Here is a 20,014-nt window from a genome sequence, read left to right as displayed (position 1 = left end):
CACCTCAACTGCCTCCTTTTGATGTGGAGGAGTAGCAGCTCGACTCTAAGCCCCTCCTGAAGACTGAACTCCTCAACCTATCTCTAAAGCTGAGCACAGACACCCTTCAAGAGAAAACTCGTTTCTGCTGCTTGCATCCATCATCTTATTCTTTCGGTCACTAAACAGAGCTCCTGGCCATAGGTGAGGGTAAGAATATAGACCAACCAGTAAATTGACTGGTTTGCTGTCACGCTCAGCTCTCTCTTCACTACAACAGACTGGTGCAGCATCTGTTTCACTGCCAAGACCGCACCAATCTGTCGTTCTCTCGCTCCACCCTCCCCTCACTCATGAACAAACGCCAAGATATATAAACTCCTTCACTCAGGGCAGCAACTTGTTCCTCATCCAGAGTGGGCACCCCACCCTTTTCGAACTAAGAATCACAGCCTTGGACTTAGAGGTGCTAATTCTCGTACCACCTGCTTCACACTCAGCTGCAAACTGCCCCGGTGCAAGCTGGAGGTCACTGCCTGATGAAGCCAACAGAACCACATAATCTGCAAAAAGCAGAGACAAGATCCTGAGATCACCAAACCCGACACCTTTCATCCTCCATCCTTTGGCTGCAATTCTAGAAATTCTCCCCATAAATAATATTAACAATGGATAGCCCTGGTGAAGACCAACATCCACTGGAATAAGTCTGACTTACTGCTGATGATGTGAACTAAACCCTCACTGTGGTTGTACAGTGGAAAAACTAAATACTAGTTCTCTAGATGATGAATGATTTTCTTATTTAAAATAAAAGTACCCCTGCTTCCCTTGATACTTTAATTTAGGACTCATGAAAAACAATAACTGAATGAATAATTCTGTTTATTAAAACTGCATTGGTGGAATTGGGTGCTTTTGACTGGAGTGCCCTGGGGCCCTAGAACATTTGTATGACAAGTGACAAGCTGTCACTTAAACATGACAAGTGTCATGTTTAAGTTTTTTTGCAAATTGTTGCATTTTATTGTCTGGCTGCTCATTATTATCCCAGTGCTAGATTTAGCTTGTTTGCACGCATTGCCACCATTTTCGCCCGTATCTCAATACAGGAGGCTAAAGGTATTAAGCATGTAACCCACACCAACGTGTTAGCATCAGCTCAGTGCCTTCTGCAGTGTACTATATGCACTAGTCCCTCTTTGATATCTGACAGCCACTAATGCTATTCATGCCCTGCTGAGCACCATGCAACTGCTAAGCCAAATGCCATTCTGTATGTCTAGGGCCAGCTGACTGTGATATTAGTTTAGCACTAATGCTATTCAGTGTGAATAGGCTAGTGTCTGCCAGGCTGTCTAATATTAGTGTGGGATAGGGGGTGGGAGGTGGGTGGGTGGGTGGGGGCTTTTACTCTGTTCTGAGCAGCTTTAATTTGAATCTGCTGGAATGAAACCGGCGGAGCATGGGGGAGTCAGATTGCATTGTGATATCCGTACATTACTAGATGGGACTGTGTGTGTGTGGTGTGTGCATGTGTTTGTGTGTAAACCTTTTTAAAAGTATTAGGTGCCTGTACATTATATGCACATCGATTAACCTTCACTGTTCTTTCTGTTTCCGCTTCCCTCTTTTGTTCTCACTTTCTCGTTTTTGCTCTGTCTCCTGATTGCCTTTCACTATTTTCGTCCTGCCTTTGCTTTTGTCGTTCACCCTCTGCCTTTCATCCATTCATTTGCACATTTATCAATTAATTCATCTACCCCCCTCCCTTTCTTTTCTCTTCAGTGTGTTAGACAGATAGCTACCCTGCTGCTCCGAAATCAGCCGAGCCTCTTGCAGCCTGCACTCAAACTGATGTCTGAAAGCTGTGACAAGCAACTGCTTCAGCTGACTCTCGATCAGATCAACGGCATGAGCACAGTAAGTGTGACTGTAATAGTCTGGAGAGTTCGTGTTCAAATGCAGACAAAAAGGAGCTGGTTGTATAAACTGCAGATTGACTGCTGACATTTTTGTTTTTACTAAGCCTTTAAAACTGTAGATTGTAAAAATTGTGCTTCACAGCTTCCTGGAGCGCAAGGAGGTGCTCCAGATTTCTTGTCTCCTTTTAACCAACTGTTAAAGCCCAGATGTTTTCAGTGCATAGTGTTAGCAATGAGCCACCAATACTGAAAAAAGCTGGAACTGGAGAAATAAGCCTCTTCTGTTTGATAAATGGCTTAAAATAACATGATTATTTAATAAGTAAATTCGTAATATTAATGATTTGTTTATTAGCCTTTTTAGCTTGGGACGTTAGGCCTTGTATAAAGCCTTGGGGTTTATAGTTTGCCCAATTCCATCTTGTTTTTTTTTTTGTTTTTTTTTTATAAAAACACAAAAAAAGTGACTGACTGAGAAGCCAAGGACAGTGCATGCTCGAAAAAAGATAATGAAAGGTCTGGTCTGTTTCCTGAAAAGATAAGCCAAAAATTACATACTCCTTTTCACAGTTTAAATTAAGTTCTACAAAATAATTTCAACATTAGAAAAAAAATCCCAATTTCACCTACTTGCTAACTGTACTCTGGGTTTGGGAGGCCACAATCAGATAAGAGCATAATCGTTCAAGACTGTGTGGGTCGCTCTCCACTGTTTCTTCAATCAGATAAGCAATTGTCACAAAGCAGGCTTCTCAGACCCAGCAGACCTTTTCTTTGTTCCTGGATCAGATAAGAGAAAGCCACACTATTAAGTGACAGAGCCTCCATTAAATCAAATGATCAAGCAGCTATATTGGAACACCTGCTCTTAAACCACAGTGAATAAGACAGGGGAACTGAGGAAAGTAGGGTTCTGGAAGTGGTGAGAGAGAGGATTTGTGATTTAGATGTGGGAAAAGAAAGTCAAATGGAGGAGGAATGGGTGTTGAAACACAGAAATGGAATAAGAATGGAAATTACAAGGACAGCAGATGTATAAAATTGTTACGTAAGAAAGGGACCCAGGTTAAAGTAGATAGCACACAGGAAAGACAGAAAAGATAAATCAGGGAGAGCTCGAGAAGGGATATATGAATGGAGTAAGACAGGTGGTGTGTCGCTGCTATGAGAAATAATCTTACTTCTGCCAAGTAAAAGCTAAATGAACGGGGCATGTTAAGAGCAGCGCAGAACAGTGTTCATCTAAAGATAACATCATCAGAGACACAGAAAAATTATCTTACATCTAATACATCAGATATGTGTTTGCTCACTGCTCATTGTCTGCATGTGTCTGGTGCCTTTGTGCATCCCTTCAAGTGTAGGAGCATTTTCCTGTGTGTGTAGTACTTGTTTTGGTGTTTTCAAGTACAATGCTTCTGATTGCTTATACCTACTTTGAAGGATGTGTTCACGCAAATGTTAGTACAAAAACTGGATTTTGCAAAAAGGATTTTGTGTACAGTTATTATGTTTAGGGCTTGTGCATGATGAAAGACTCAGTTACCTAAAGTAAGGATATCTACCCACACTAGGCTCATTCAATACCAGTCCTCCTTTTTGACCATATTTAAAATCGTACCACTTTCACAGCTTGAAACTCATCATAATTTTCATTTAACATTAGGTGAGGGAGTCTTGGGTTGTCAGTTTATAGTAATTGAATGAATTAACTTACGCTCTCCTGCAGAGGTTTCTTGCAAAACATCATGCGCACATTGCTCAAGAGTTGCCCACCATATTGGGTGTGATGCAACCACCGGTTGTGAGGGAAAAATGTTTATTCCTCAACTGGTTGGTGAATGTTTGCTGGCTGTCATAAGGTGAAAATAGTCACAAAGAAAATTCTGCACCAAAACCCCCTTGTGATTGCTTTGGTCACTAGCAAATTCCTATTGTTGCATTTGCTTGAAAGACACTAACTTGTCTGCCAGCACTTGCTAACTACTCGCCAAGTAGTCGTTAAAACTTGAAAAAGTGTGATGCAAACCAGAAATGGTGAATGTTTGCCTTCAAAGCAAAAGTTGTGACCCACCAACCAACACGTTACCTTTTACTATTATCTATCTAATAGACTCCAGTTTGAAGAAGACTCCCCAATTATGTGAACATACACTAAGGTTAATTATGGAGTTCCACAGGGTTGTGTGCTGGGGCCAGTTCTGTTTACACTATACATACTTCCCTTAGGCAGAATTATTAGAAAGCATTGGATACATTTACATTGCTGTGAAGATGGCACCCAGCTTTATCTATCCATGAAGCCAGATGACACACACCAATTAGTAAACTGCAGAAATGTCTTAAAGACATAAATGCCTGGATGATCTCTAATTTCCTGCCTCTAAATTCAGATAAAACCGAGGTTATTGTATTCTGCCCTACAAACCTCAGAAATATGGTGTCTAGCCAGATATTTACTCTGGATGGCATTACTTTGGCATCCAGTAACACTGTGAGGAATCTTGGAGTCATTTTTGACCAGGATATGTCCTTCAATGCTCATACAGTATTAAAACAAATATGTAGGACTGCTTTCTCTAAAATTAGAAACATCTTGTCTCAGAGTGATGCTGAAAAAGCTAGTTCATGCATTTATTACTTCTAGGCTAGACTATTGTAATTCATTTCTATCAGGTTGTCCTAAAAGCTCCCTGAAAAACCTTCAGGTGATCCAAAATGCTGCAGCTAGAGTACTGACAGGGATTAGAAAGAGAGAATATTTCTCCCATATTGGCTTCTCTTCACTGGCTCCCTGTTAAATCTAGAATAATTTAAAATCCTTTTTCTCACATACAAGGTCTTGAATAATCAGGCCCCATCTTATCTTAAAGTCCTCATAGTACCATATCACCATAATAGAGCACTTCACTTTTAGACCATTAAAGTCTGAAAGTCTGAAAGCTGAAGGTTCTTCTGTGGAACCAGCTTCCAGTTTAGATTCGAGAGACTTTTATGATTAGGCTTAAAACTTTCCATTTTGATCAAGCTTATAGCTTACTGAAACTGAAGCACAGCAGGTTTAAATTGTAAACTGTCCACATGGTTAGTTACCACAGTGTGAGCTTCTTCAATTAATTCAAATGTCAGCAAGTGCGAGATTGAATGTGGACACTGGCCGTCTCCACTGGATATCCTCCCTTTACGCTTCAGGATATTGCAGCACAACTCTGTGCTGACAGTCTGGCCCTGTGGGACAAATTCACAGTGTATAGCCCCATAACATATGGGGAAAAAAAATAGTGTCTGGGTCATGCTCAGAGACCTGACTCTGATCAGCAATGATGATTCTTGAAATGAAAGTTGGGTCAGCTCATAAGGTGATGTTTGCCTTCTGCACAAGCCTGAGATCCACAAGGAGGCTGAACATTGCAGATGCACACACGCAAGAAGGGACTAGAAGGAATTAATCCAAAAATTGCAGCAACAGTGGAAGAAATTTATAAGTACACAAGAATTTGAAGGGGAGGTTGGTCACATTTTAATTGGGTATTTTTTTTTTTTTGAATAATGGACTCTGGGATTTTTCACCACACCTTGTAAAGTTCATGATCTACTTTTAAACTTGATGGCTTGCGCATTCTATATATACTTCCTTTTTTTTTTTTTTTTTTTTTTTTTAATTTTATTTTAAAATAATGAAATTCAACACAGGGGCATTTTATCACCTCTACACACAGCTTGGACTTATCAAGAGCTACTGTGCAGCTGCTATTAGCAGATCAGTATCTCAGGAGGAACAGAAATAATTGATTGGGGCTCAGTTTGATCAATCAGAAATTTCACTGAGTCGAGAGCCTAACTGTTAATTGCCTGCAGTTACTGTTCTGTTGCTTTTGGTTTGCGTTTCATTGAGATTTTCTCTTTAGCCACAGTTCTTTTTTTATTTTAGATAATGAGTCTGAGGTTGATTTTAGTCATAATGAACCAGGCATTTATTTGCATAGTGCGGGAAACTCATGCCACTCTGATTGGCAGACTTTATCTTCAGGCACTGCCCACTGTTTTTTGTTTGTTTGTTTGTTTGTTTGTTTTTCTTTACCTGACAATCAGCTTTGTATCTGACATAAATCGCTGTTTACATTGTTTCACCCATAACACTTTTTCCATAGCTGAGGTCCCTGAGGTTGTCATTAAGAAAAACAAATCATTCTGATTTTAATTAAAGAAAATCACTTAACCTATGAAGTCAATGCAAAAACGTAACCAATTTATCCATAGTTAGGTATACATATATCTGCAGATTTTACCTCACTTTTACTGTGTCTTGCTTTGCTGCTGGGTGGTAGGTAGGTAAATGGGTATGCTGAGCTCTGCTGGAGCAGACCACAGTGGGCGTTGGAGAACTAAAGAATGGAGGAAAGGAGTGGGAGTAGTGCAGATTATTTGAAAAATAGGCAAAAAAAGTAGAGAGCAGGTAATGAAGAAGGGAATGTGCTCTTGATGCAGAAAAATACAGTGCAGGCTTTTATTTCTCTGCTTGCACACTATTCAAGGTATTGCCAGGTAAGTCTTCACCTGCACTCTCTTCCATATTGTCCATTTCTCTCCTCCTGTTGAAGATGTATGGGTTTGGAGGAGGGAGCCAGGAGTTAACACCAGCCTGACTAATGCGAGACAAAAATACAATAAGAGGCTGTCCTGCAAAATGAGCCTTCAGTATAGCATAAAGAATATATAGATACAGGTACACATGTAAACACACACACACACACACTCCCCTCAGTATTGCATTAGTCCCTGTACCTTTTCAACTTATTTTTTTGTAGACTTTTCTGGTTCTGTAGGGTTTATATTTTCAGCATGGCACATATTCAACTGACGACAAATTCAAGAGCCTCACATTTTTAAAACTGTTGGTCTTTAGCCAAAAAGCATAAAATTTTCCATCTGAGCTGGCAATAGCAGATTGGTTTTGAGCTGTGACTATCTGTGACTCAGTGATTTGGTTAAGTTTCTGTCTGCAGCTGATGGGTTTCAAAAAGAAAACTGTCCTAAATATGCTTTTCATGGCTATGATATTTTTGCTTAAATGGAAATGAGGAAAAACCACTATTTGAATAGTTCTATGTAGATCTATATAGTACTGGGTAAAAGTCTCAAACCACCCCTCATTTCTTTATATTTTACTTGGGAAATGGGTGCGAACATATATGGAAATGCAGTGTATAAGACAAAAGAGTTTGTACAATTCTAACAAGAAGGTCAATATTTTTCTTCAACACAGCCTGAACTTTCTAAGGCAGCTTTCTTCTAATTTTGTTTACTAGTCCTCAGGAATAGTTCTCCAGGCTTCTTGAAGGACATTCAAAGCTCTTCTTTGGATGTTTGCTGCTTTTTGTTCTGTTCTCTGTTAAAATGATCCCACACTGCTTCAATAATGTTGAGGTGTGGGCTCTACGGGGGACAATCCATGACTGATAGTGCTCCATTGTGTGTGTGTGTGTGTGTGTGTGTTTTTTTTTTCCTATCCAGGTATGCATTGACTGCATTGGCAGTGTGTTTGGGATCATTGTCAAGCTTAAAAGTTAAGTTGTCGATCAGATGTCTTGCACGGTGGATCAAAAATCTGATGCTGTTTTTCTTAGTTCCATCAATTTTGACAAGCTCTCCAACATCATTGGCTGAAATGCAGCTCCAAACCATGACAGAGCCTCCACTGTGTTTTACAGATGGCTGCAGACACTTACTGTTGTACCACTCTCCTGACCTCCTCTGTACAAATGGATGACAGTTTAAATCAAAATATTCAAATTTAAATTCATCACTCCACTCCACTATTCATCTGCTGTAGATAAACTTGGCATGTTGGTGCAAAAATATATTTTATGCCTGCCAAACTGTGTTATTTCTGTCATTTTATAAATAAATGGGAACAAATGATGTGTTTTTACAACAGGCTGCTAGTAACAAAGTGCTTTAAGATGCAATTTAAAAGTTTTTTTTTTTTCCTTTTCTTGTTTCAGTCCAGAGAGCTCAAGACCACTTAAAGAAAGTCTGGCTCTTTGGAAACAGGCTATCAAAAAAGAGGGGTGACTCAAGACTTTCTCACAGTACTGTAGTTAATCCTGATGTAAGTCTGAAATGGGAAATCAGACCAATTTTTTTCTTGCAATACCATTTTAGGCTGCATAGTTCACATGTTGTGTGTATTGTAAAATTTTAATATTAACACTATAGGAGACAGGGCTTTGAGGAAGACTAGTAAGAAATGTGTAGGAGAAACTGTAAAACACAAACACCCTATTTGTGGTTGTTAGAAATAAAAGATTGGATCAGCTGGAGGGATATTCTTATGTGATTGGTTATTAACAAAATATATATATATAATATAATATAATTTTTCCTGAATTTTTGCTTATGTTTTCAGTTTGGGTACTAAATCATCATGAGCTTTGTGCCATAGTGAGGCTACTGAACCACTTCAAAGTAAGCATCTGAGCCACAGCTGACCCATTTGGTTGCGATGTGACATTTTCCAGTGGCCACAGCGCCCAAAATAGCCTGACAGAAAAGCAACCAATCACAGTTATGGAGCTAAAAAGGCAACGGCTGATCCAGCCTCGCTTCAACTGAGTGAAGGTGTTCACAATCCAAGAGAAGATGACAGACCCTAAACTTTCCTGGATCAACATGTAATTCACTGCAACAGTGGCTTGTAGGACTGCTTATGTTTACCAGTCTGTGATGGGCCAGTTGCGGTTTAGGGAATAGTCAGGTAATAGTGATACTGCTTCATTTTTTTCCATCTTTTTTTGTTTGTTTTTTGCATTTATTAACCGTTTTAATTTGAATGTGTGTTCCCTTGTGTGTGTGTTTAATCAATTAGAAAGAACTCAAAGTCCTTTTGAAAGAATCAGATACACCTTGTCCATCTGCCCAGTGTAGCGAAGACAAAAGGCACATGTGTGCATGTATTTGATTGAGTGATTATGTGTCTAATTGCTTGTTTAAGTGGGCTTGTTTACAGCTTTAGTGCCATATTGAACCTATTAATCTAGCTCTGTTTGCTTGCAACTCACTGTGTTGATCCCTGAACTTGCTCGCCGCATGTGTGTGTGTGTTTGCCTGCTCATGTGCGTCACAGCCCACTTTTATTTTTATTTTTTTGGCTTTAAAGCCTCTTCTTCTGTCACTTTCAATCATGTTGCGCTGCAAGCAAGAACTGTTTGGTGTCATTTGTGTGTGCGCACACTCAGTTTGGTGCAATGCTAAAGCCCGGGGACAGCTAGGATGGAGGGATAGGAAGCAGAGCCTGAAGAAGAAGAGGAAAGGAGATAGTTGTGTGTTGTCTGGCATTCCAAAGAAGCTTTATGATTTAAATGATAAAAGAAGGCTGGGCCATGCATTATGTATTAGGCATTGTACGTGTTCAGTAATTCCAATTAAGCTCTCAGTTGGGTTTAGCTCAGGGAGAAAGGGCCAAGAAGGATGTATACAGGAAATGAGAGACACACAGGGCAAGAAAGACAAACAAGGGTTTAAAACACTGACCAAACCAATCAAGTAACATTCAGGGGCCTCTTGAAATAAGCAGGAAAAGACAACCTTTTTTTTTTTTTGTTTATTTGTTTCTTTTTGTCTTTGACAGGGCGAGACAGCAAGAAATGAGAAGGTAATAAGAGCAAGAGGGGGGTTGGACATCTGGCTGCAGCTTGATGTGGCAGTTCTCTTGTCACGCTGAGTGTTTGTTCACTCAGAGTGCACGCCAGCTGCAAGTGTGAGCATAGGAGACAGAAGATGCCTCTTGTTTTCGCATCTCCAAAGAAATAGACTGGGTGTTGTTTGAACCCTTAAAGAAGAGCTTTTTACCTGATACAAACACAGATGTGCGCACACACACACACACACACACACACACACACACACACACACACACACACACACACACACAGGCACAAAAATAGATGCACCCCAGGACAGGTTTTCATGTTCTCCAAGCTGTTGACCTGTGATACAGAAAGAAAGGCATGATGGATGTATTCCCAGCACAATCAGATCCTATTCACACTGATCTGTTTGTCAAGACAAGACCTGGACAGACTGCAGGGGGAACTCAACAACTCAGTGAGAGAGGGAGAGGATGATGAGGGAGGAAACGAAGGAAGGAGGCAGTACACGGTCACATATACAGGTTTGTCAGACAGGTGGTTAGCTGTAGAGCTGAGTCAAAGGATGATGTTGTAATTGCCTTTCACATGAAAGATCTGAGTTTAAACAGATATTGTGGCAAGCATTCACACTGCCAAAGTGTCCCTGAATGAGATGCTGAAATCCCACAAGCTTCACAACCACTGGTCTTCCACTCGGCATCACTCCTCTTGCAAACATTTGCAGACCTCAGGTCAGAGCAGAATGGATCACTGCTTCCCTTTTTTTTTTTTTTTAATGCAGTTTTGGAAAATAGATACAGTTGCATTGGGGAAAAAATATTTAGAAAGGTTTGGGTGAATAGTTTGTTAGACATTAAACTGACCAAAATGCTTTACATATATAAAACAATCCTTTAGGACCTAAGAGGAAAAGCATAGACTATATAATGTTGTTGAATACACTGTGCAACATACAAGAAAGATAGAAAGATTTAAAATAAATATAGATTTGATTATCTGCATTTTATTATTACACTGGACTAACTGCAGTGCCTGGAATGTGACACAGATGTTTATGCTGTACAAAATGACATAAAGTTATCTGCTCCACTCTGATATCAAGATTCCCCTCCATCCCTCCATCTCTCAGCTGCTTCTTCACATCTATTTTCAGCTCTACTGTCAATCCAACTGACTCTAAGACTCAAATCTGCTGTCTCTCTTGACACCGTCAAACAGTAATAGCCTGGGAGGTGTGTGTGTGAGAATGTGTGTGATTCTGCATGGAGGACCAGGCCTGTGCTCGAGTGATGTACTCTGCTTCTTTTTCCCTTGCACAACTCCCATAACCAGGAAATGCAGGGAAAAACATGATTTTGTGTTTGTTTTTCAGAAATGTTCCAATGTGTGTGCGTGTGTTTACGATATTTGCATATTTCTGTCCCTACATTGGTCACAGCACACAGGAGCAGGGCTAAAATCATTATCCTCTAAATTTGTACACATCTCATGCAGCCAAAACTAACTGCATGTAATAATTAATTTGTGTGCTGTAACTCTAATCTGGTCTCCTCTGCAGGTATGATATTTAGAGCTTCCACACCTTGGGCACTTGCGTCCTCCCCTCTCAGTGGTTGATAGTGTACCACATATCAGTCAAAGTTATAGCTGATAAGGTCTATATCTTACGATCATTGCCTTTGCTGTAGTTCTGCGCTCTCATTACAGCCAGACTGCAGCAGGTGATTTCAGTGATTAGCAGGCTTTAAGGTCAAATCAGATCAAATCTGAGGTTAATCACACTTAAAACATCAAAAGGCACAGAAGATGATGCCTGCAGACTTATCATGGGTTTATGAGCTCTTGACTTTTTGCTTAGCACAACACTGAGACTGACAGATTTTGGGCGGGGGGGGCAGAAACACTCACCAGATATTTTATTATGTACACCTTGCTTGTACTGGGTTAGAGCCCCTTTTTCCTTTAGAACTGCCTTAATTCTACATGTCATAGGTTCACCAAGATGAACATTCCTCAGAGATTTTGGCGTGATGGCATCACACAGCTGCTGCAGATTTATTGGCTGCACATATATCATGGGAATCCCCTATGTGATTACATCCCAAAGGTGCTTGAGTACAGAGGACTTTGTGTCATGTTCAAGAAACCAGTTTGAGACAACTTGAGTTTTGACATGGCACATTATCCTGCTGGAAGCAGCCATCGGAAAATGGGTACACCGGTCATAAAAGGATGGACACGGTCAACAGCAATACTCAGATAGGCTGTGACATTTAAGCAATGTTCATTTGGTACTAAAGGACCCAAAGTGTACCAAGAAAATACTGCCCATACAAGGCAGGGTGGATCCATGCTTTCATGTTGTTTACTCCAAATTCTGACCCTACCATCTGAATGTCACAGCAGAAATTAAGACTCATCAGAACAGGCAACGTTTTCCCAGTCTTCTGTTGTCCAGTTTTGGTGAGCCATGTGAGCCTCAGTTTCCTGTTCTTAGCCGACCTGAGTGGCACCTGGTGCAATCTTCTGCTGCTATACCTCATCTGATTTAACGTTTGACCTGTTGTGCCTTCAGAGTTGCTCTTCTGCATACCTTGATTGTAATGAGGGGTTATTTGAGTTACTATAACCTTCCTATCCCCTCAAAGCAGTAGGACCGTTCTCCTCAGGCAGCAACAAAGCATTTTTGCCCAGAGAACTGCCGCTCACTGGATATTTTCTCTTTTTCAGACCATTCTCTGTAAACCCTACAGATGGTTGAGTGGGAAAATCCCAGTAGATCAGCAGTTTCTGAAACACTCAGACCAGCCGGCCTGCACCAAAAACCATGCCACATTCAGTCCCAACTCACCTTTCTTTGCCGTTCTGATGCTTGGTTTGAAGTTATGCGTATCTACATGCATAAATGCACTGAGTTGCTGCTATGTGATTGGCTGATTAGATATTTGTGTCAGTAAGCAGTTGAACAGATGTACCTAACAATGTGGCCGGTAAGCGTATATTGATTTAAAGGGTACAAGAGCAGTCACTACAACATGAGCCTTAAAAGTACATATATTCAGTTATAAATAGCAAACATGCTAAACTAAGCATAACATTAATAAACCTTTAGTTAAATGAAATGTTCAAAACATAGTTACAGTGAACATGTTAACTTTATTTGTGCTAAACGTCAGCATGTTTTCTTCGGTTTCAGAAGCAAAGTCAATGCCATGACTGTCGGCTCTTAGTGTTGTTCTGAGATTTAATGAGTATTCATGGCATTAATGGGTGAAATACAGTAACAGAACGAAAATTTGAGAAGGGTTTGAGTGGTTCTGAGAATTAGAGAGCTCACCAAGAGGTGAGCCAAGCTGATTCAGAAGAGAATATTATAGCATCCAACTTTTCCCTCCAAATAGAAGTATTTTTTTTAATAATCTGGCTGCAAACAAACATTTGGCTTGTTTGCAGCCTGTTTCATCATTTCACCTTGTGTTTCTTGCTTTGCCTCGACTTTAGTGATTTACAATGTGTTTCCAGATCTCGAGAAATGCTTTCTTCAGTGTAGCGTTATCATAACCACTTCTTCTTCAATGCAAAATTGCTCACATTTATAATGGCACATTTTTCCCATACCTCTGAAGACTATGGATCAGTTGCTCTTTTGCCTGTAAATTTTTAAAATCATCATTCGTGACATTGATCTTCAGCAAAGCTCCCGAAATCCCGTGTAGAACAGTTGTTCTGGGTCTCTGTTGAGGCTGCAAAATGAAAAGTTTGAAGCTGAAGTGTGAAGGTGTTTTTGAAGTGCTTCTCCTCAGTTCTGGTGTGCATTCATCCCCTGAAAACTGTTGGTGAATTTAAAAATGTATGTTTCTGACGCTTTCAGTGCATGTCAGCCATTCGCCTCTATGGCTCACTCCTTCCAGCTCTCTTCATCATACATTTTCCACTCGCCTAAGCCCTCGTGTCTCTCTTGTAGTTTTTCTTCCTTGATTCTCATTATACACGGATGACCTCCTCATCCACCTCTGTTCTAGGTTCAAAAATTTCAGTCTGTCATCTTTCCTTCCCCCAGCTTGTCATGATTCTTGTCTCTCAATGGCAGGCCTAGAAATAAAATTAGTAGTCATGCATGACACACTAGTATATAACATTGCATGTCAACTCTCTCTCTCTCTCCTCCTTCCTTTGGCAACCAGGCAAAAAACGAACTGGCAGGATTTTAAAAAATCCACAATACTGATGTTCCTTTCTAGACCTTCTAACATTACCAAGAGATAAAACTTTATGTTAAAGATATCAGTGAGCTCCCCCTAGGAGACAATGCATTGTCAAAGACAGCAGGTGAATGACTAATACCCATCATCACACGAGCCAAGTGATCTTTTGTGGGGGTTTTTGTTTTGTTTTGTTTTTTTAGAGGAAGAATTGTCTGTCCAGGAGAGAAAAATTGAGTTTTGGCTCTGCTCACCTTCTCTGCTACACTGGAGAAGACACGGGCTCCACATTTATAATTGATCTTCCTCAGCTCCAAAAATACCCCAACAAGGACTCGCTGTTGTCTGCGTGTGCATGCACACAAGCGTGTAAAGTTCCGGAAGTGCAATCTTAATAATAGAGTTAGCAAACAGGTGAGAGGGTGCAGGGAAGATAGGGTGAGTCATAGAGAGGCGGCTTCTCAACCCCAGCACTCAGCCTGACTTCTGCGTGGCCTGTAAACCACTCTTAGCAGCCCTGACGGCATTTAGCTGTTTGAATTTGCATGCAATTCATTGATGTAACCAGGTGGATGATGGGATTAAAATATTATGTAAAGGTCTGTTTATGGCTCTATGAGCATATTCTCCAAACAGTTTCAGTAACTGAGAAGCTGCAAATAACTGCAGAAAAAACAGAGGAAAAGGAGAGTGTGTGTGTGTGTGTGTGTGTGTGTGTGTGTGTGTGTGTTTGTAAGAAGCTGTGTGTGAGTGAAGGCCCATGCAAGGGAAATGGCGGTCAGCCACGGGTCAACATGGGATGTGACCTGACATACTGACCTCATCAGCTTCTTCAAGAGTGTAACATCACAATCACACACCATTCAAGGGTTGCTGGTGCTGCTGTTTCTGTTGCAGGAAGCTACAACACCTCATTCCTGCAGAACGCCGTGGCATTTTTACTCAGCTGGTAGATGTTTAGAGCTGATACCTGGAAGAGAGACTGGCTGCGTGAATTCAAAATGTTTGGCTGTTTGTCTTGGCACATGTTTGCAGTGATTAAAAAAACACACACACACACAAAAAGCAAAACAAAACAGGATGACACTGTAAAAGGAAAGTTAGTTCCTCTTGATTCTATCCCCACATGTGTGTTTACACATTCTTCTCCCTTTTCTTCTTCCTCTAGGAGACAGCTTCCTCCTGCGATGAAGAGCTCCTTTCGTTGCTCCTAGATGCCGGGCTCCTGGTAGGCTGCGTCTCCTCAGCCTTGTACCCCCTGCTTAGCTCCCACATGCTGTCACACCAGCAGGAGGGAGGCTGGGATGTGGAGAAAGCTGCCGCTGAGCTGATGGCAGCAGGCCACGGACCCGAGGCGGGCTCCCTGTTGCTGGCTCACCGTGGAACCCACCCAGCCCAGTTCACCTTCAACTCTGCCTTGGCCGTTCTCAGGAAGTGGCTGTGAAAGGAGATGGGTAGGCAGTTTTGGACCGCAGCCACAGACTGCTGTGATAATGCAGCCTTGGGGAAAGAGTAGGAAGGTGTTGAAAAAGGACCGGAATTAGGCTGGATTGAGATCTGAAGAAATAGAAGTAAAAGCAGTCAGTACCTCTACATTTAGTTCTCTAATCAGGGTTGAGGTTCATCAACAGAAGACATTTCAATAGCACTGTCTTCATCGAAGGTATAAGAGAGGATACATCTAATCCTGAAACATCTGCTCCATTAGAAAGACACACATACACACAAAAACAACCTCTGCTGTCACTCAGTCATGGATGAACGTTAAGACTGAGGCCTAATCACAAAATGCACCGGCTGCTTGGATTTATTTGTGTGTGCACTGTGTCCTATTGTGTGATAAAGTAATTGAGCAGTGGGTAGCAGTGGGTGGATATTAGCCTATTGTTCCGTGACAGGTTTGCCTCTTTAACATCCCATCGTTAAACACCCTGCCTCTGCTCCATTGTTTTCCCCCTAATAATGTCTAATTAATTCCCTCTAAACAAATTAGCCCCGAAGCTGCCCCCGTGCTGAGTGTACGGATGCACAAATACTATACATATGACACACACCAGTGAAGTTATGTAAAGCTAGTGCTGTTAGCTTGCTTTGTTCCATTTAAATAAATAAAAGAGTAAACTACGGCTTTATTTAGTTCCACCTTTTAGGTCTGAAATAAAGAAAACTGTGATGAAGTCATTGTGTTCTCATTTTTATTGTATTCTGCTTCTTTGTTCATGGAGGAGAAGTGCACAGATGGGTAACATTTCTTATCAGTATTTTTGGTTCTCTTTTAATTGAATGGGTTTTAAGATTGTATCTGCCTCATAATGAATGCGCTCAAAACATTTCCATCATAATTACAGCATTTTGAGAAGTGATTTGCAGGGCAGAGATTTGGAAAATGAAATCCAAACGTCTGGTCTATTTATTTATTTTGGTCGAAGCTTTGGAAGTATAATTTTATTTTTAAGCTGCCTTCAGAATGAAACCAGAAGAGCAGCGCTCACTGGAGGTCCCCAGAGCAGCAAATGAACTTTGTCTCTCGCAGGAAATCATTTTAATGAATACGGGGTTTGTATGCTGATTGGCTCCCTTCATATAAATGTTCTTTTTGTCATTCTTCAGTGCTACAGTAGGATGCGAACACACAAGGAACCTTTACCTTTTGTCCGTTCTCTAACTGAGCTTTCACTGGGTCTTCCTGGGAGGAGATGATTTGAACCAAAATTTTCAACATTCCATAGGATCTGTTGCCACTGACCTGCTGACACTTTCAGTCCAGATCTCTTGTATCTTTGGCATACCTCAGCCACCCTTCTACTGAAACCATTTCTGATATGGCTTTGGCAAATGGTAGATGGATCAGCTGAAGGGTCAGATGAATCTTTCAGGTCCTGTGTCAGCTCTTTGCTGCATTATGTTTTTGCAGTAGGCTGCTAGTAACTAAGTACCTAAAGATATGAATTATTAAAACTGGTTCTTGGCCAAATTGGCTAAACATTTTAGGACAACATTAAATGTTCACAACTAAACACACAGCAATGAAAAAGTTTTGGGGGGAAAAAAACAAACATTTGTAGCTACAGTTCATAAAGCATTTAACACATCAGGACTGTGTAACTTGATCGCAGTGGACTGTAACGACAGACAGAAGGGCACAAAAAAAAAAAAACCATTAAATCTCTAAAATCGCTGTTTGTTTTGTTCCACATTCTTCAGAATAAGAGGCTTATTGGGAGAAAATGTTTAATTGACTTCATCTTTAAAAACCATCTTGACAGGGGCTTTAAAAGCACTGTACTCATGCCTGCATCGTGCTTTAGTTAATTACCCAGATGCTGAAAACTAGCAGTGACTGCTCTTGATGGCTACCGTATGGAATTGTGGCTTCAGTGACTCCGAGGCGCATTTTAAATCTGCTCAGGCAGTAATAAGCCGATCATGTTTCCATATTTGCTCGTTAACTTTCTCCAGCTGTACTTAATCCTTTAATTTAATGAATAAACTTCACGATGATTTCTGCATAGCTTTTCTGTAAAGACTCAGCTTTTTCTGCCGCCTCCAAAGACTTTAAAAGTTAATTACCTGAAATTCCCCCATGGTTCAATAAATATGTTTTGTTTGAGAACCCCTTATCTTTGTGCTCCATGAGTGCCAAGTGGTATTTACCCACCTAACCCCTTCTGTTGTTTGCAAAATACTTTTAGGCTAGTGAAAAATAAGAATATATATTATTTCATATTGTGAAAGTAATTCATTTTGGCAGGCAACATTTAAAGTAGCTGCCGGAGTAGAGCAGCTTGTATTCCTGACAGGCTAGAAATTGAATAAAGGTCCGTGGCTTGGAGGTATTTACCCTGACAGCAATACTGCTGTATATCAAGCCCATTCATAAGAGATGGGCCAGTTGTGGGCGGATGGTCCTTATATCAAACAAGGGAGTTATGAATTTCCTACCTGTGAAGGGGATAGAGGAAATCCTTGTCAGGTACGTGTCTTGAGAAAATACAGCCAGACACAAAGTTATGAGTTTTTTTTCAGGCTGGCTTTTAAGGAAATGTCAACATTAGATTATATGAGATGAAATAATACTGTAGAGATTAATGGTTCACGTTTACAGCATTCCACTCCTACTTTTCTGCTATCTAGTGACACTGCATTCACAAAGATAACTGGGGTTTGCAGTCTTAAGAAAACACAGATGCTCATTCCTTTGCAAATTCTCTCAACCCTTCGCAATGAATTCAGTTGGTCTCAGATGGTAACTGACTCCGGTTTGTTCGTACCCTTGAGCTACAGCGGTCTGCTTTTGGTCCTGGCCAACATGAAATCAACTCTTTGTGCTCAACTAACAAGATTACACGAAGCCCTGCTGTAATCGGTGTGAACGGTTAAATCCTCAGGTCATCAGGTTGATCAAATCAACACGAGGTGAAGCAAACCTTTGGCTTTTTACACAGTGTCATCATTTGTGTGTGGTTTGAATTAAAAAAAAAAAAAAAACTGCATTAGGTGAACACTGCTTGTAATGGTAGTTTCATTCTTTTGGACTTTACCCAGAGCCTGTGGCCACAGGCGAGGGTAGGGATGGAAACCGACAACTTTGCTTTCATGCTTAGCTCTCTCTTCACCACAGCAGACCGGTACAGGGTTTACATCACTGCCAACAGCGCACCTCTCTGCTTTCCCCTCACTCTTAAAGAAGACCCTGAGATACCTAAATTCCTCCACTTGTCCTCAAGCTGGAGTGAGTGCTCTACAGTTTTCAATCTGAGAGTCATAGTCTCCAACTTGGAAGTGCAAATTTACTGCAGTACAGGCTGGAAATGATCGCCTCATGAAGCCAAAAGAATCACACCATCTGCAAAAAAGCAGAGGTGATCCTGAGGCCACCAAAGTGGAGACTCGCTTCACGCCACTGTGTCTACAAAACCTGTCCATAAAAGTCATGAACAGAATCATTGACATATAGGGCAACCCTGGCAGAGTCCAGCTCCATGCAAACCAACCTCTCACTACAGCAGTACCCCACTCTTGCAAAGCACCCCCTACATGACCGCTTGACAGACACAGTCAAATGTCCTGGTTGAGGAGCTGGTCCAGCTTTCCAAAATCAGGACAAAATCCAAATTGTTCCTCCTGAATCTGAGGATTAACATACAGGATCTCCTTTCCACTACCCTGGAATAGACCTTCCTGCACTACCACCACCCCAGACTTCATGCCGCCTCACAGAGGCGTGTCAACCGAGGCAGCCCCACAACACTCAGGACTCAGGACAAACCTCATCCACCAAAAGAGTTGTTGTGGTCAAAACCATTAACCCAATATAGAATACTGACGTATTGCACGATGAAGCTCATAATTTTCTGCATTTTGTGGGTTGATTGGGACTGTTTTTAGAAGCGGCCACATGCTGTCCTCTCACGTGCCTCATAGATGTGACTTTACAGTGGTTCTTACAGAAGCAGCTGTTTTCAAGGAGTGTCGGAGTCCCGTGCTCGTGCGCGGTTAGTCATCACATCACGATACGCAGACACAGTCAAACCAGCTGGGGTCAAAAATGCTCGGGCACTGTACAGATGTAGTCTGATCGTTAAGGCTAACGAGCTAACAGATGATTTCCCAGTGGGATTCAGGTGCGAAGATATCTTTGAATTTTTTTCCCTATGTAGATTTTATCAATCAAGTTAAGTTATGCAGGAACGTGTCTCATGTGCGTATGTGTGTATTTTCCAAGCTCCAGCTTTTAGCCTTCTTTCATTATGAGCCCTAATACCCCGTGAATCTACTTTGAAAATTAAAACCACCTTGTAAAATTGTCATTGCACTAAAAAGCTGATGCTGATAAAGCCATGCTAAAAAATGAACAGGGACCCGACTGTCTTAAAGTCCCCTTTTAGCTCGCACCATCTCCCATAATTACCTGAATTATAATTTCACTTTCATTGACTTTCATCTGGGTTTAGCATTCAAGTCAGACCTCTGTACTAACACGTTTCTAATTCACGTAGATTAGTGCTTAACATGCACTCAGAGATGTGCCACGGAAATGGGTCTGTGTGTGAATTGTTACTTTACTCATGACATTAAGTTTCACTGCTGATAACCTGCTGTTACATTAATGACAGGATCCATTTAGATCAATGGCGAAAAAGTTAATGGTTTCAGCTACATCCAATTGACGGGCTTACTGTTTGTATGAACTCTACCTTTTTTTGAATGATTGTTTGTCCCAAAGAAAAAAACAAAACAAAAAACTTGTGATTGT

At 41.0% G+C, this 20,014-nt stretch overlaps 1 protein-coding gene across 1 annotated transcript in view; it reads left to right on the top strand.

The window, feature by feature from the left end:
• The window catches only part of nbas (NBAS subunit of NRZ tethering complex), a 213,334-nt gene extending 197,432 nt beyond the window's left edge, over positions 1–15,902 (top strand). Inside the window, exons 52-53 of the mRNA XM_030720998.1 lie at positions 1,768–1,902; positions 14,927–15,902. Of these exons, the coding sequence (XP_030576858.1) occupies positions 1,768–1,902; positions 14,927–15,202 (411 nt within the window). The 3' untranslated portion in view covers positions 15,203–15,902. The remainder of the gene's footprint in view (positions 1–1,767; positions 1,903–14,926) is intronic.
• The last annotated feature ends 4,112 nt before the right edge of the window (positions 15,903–20,014 follow it).

This window comes from Archocentrus centrarchus, chromosome 24 (assembly GCF_007364275.1).
Source record: "Archocentrus centrarchus isolate MPI-CPG fArcCen1 chromosome 24, fArcCen1, whole genome shotgun sequence".
NCBI lineage: Eukaryota > Metazoa > Chordata > Actinopteri > Cichliformes > Cichlidae > Archocentrus > Archocentrus centrarchus.
Note: the sequence above shows the minus strand (reverse complement) of the source record. Positions and strands in the feature narration are given on the sequence as shown.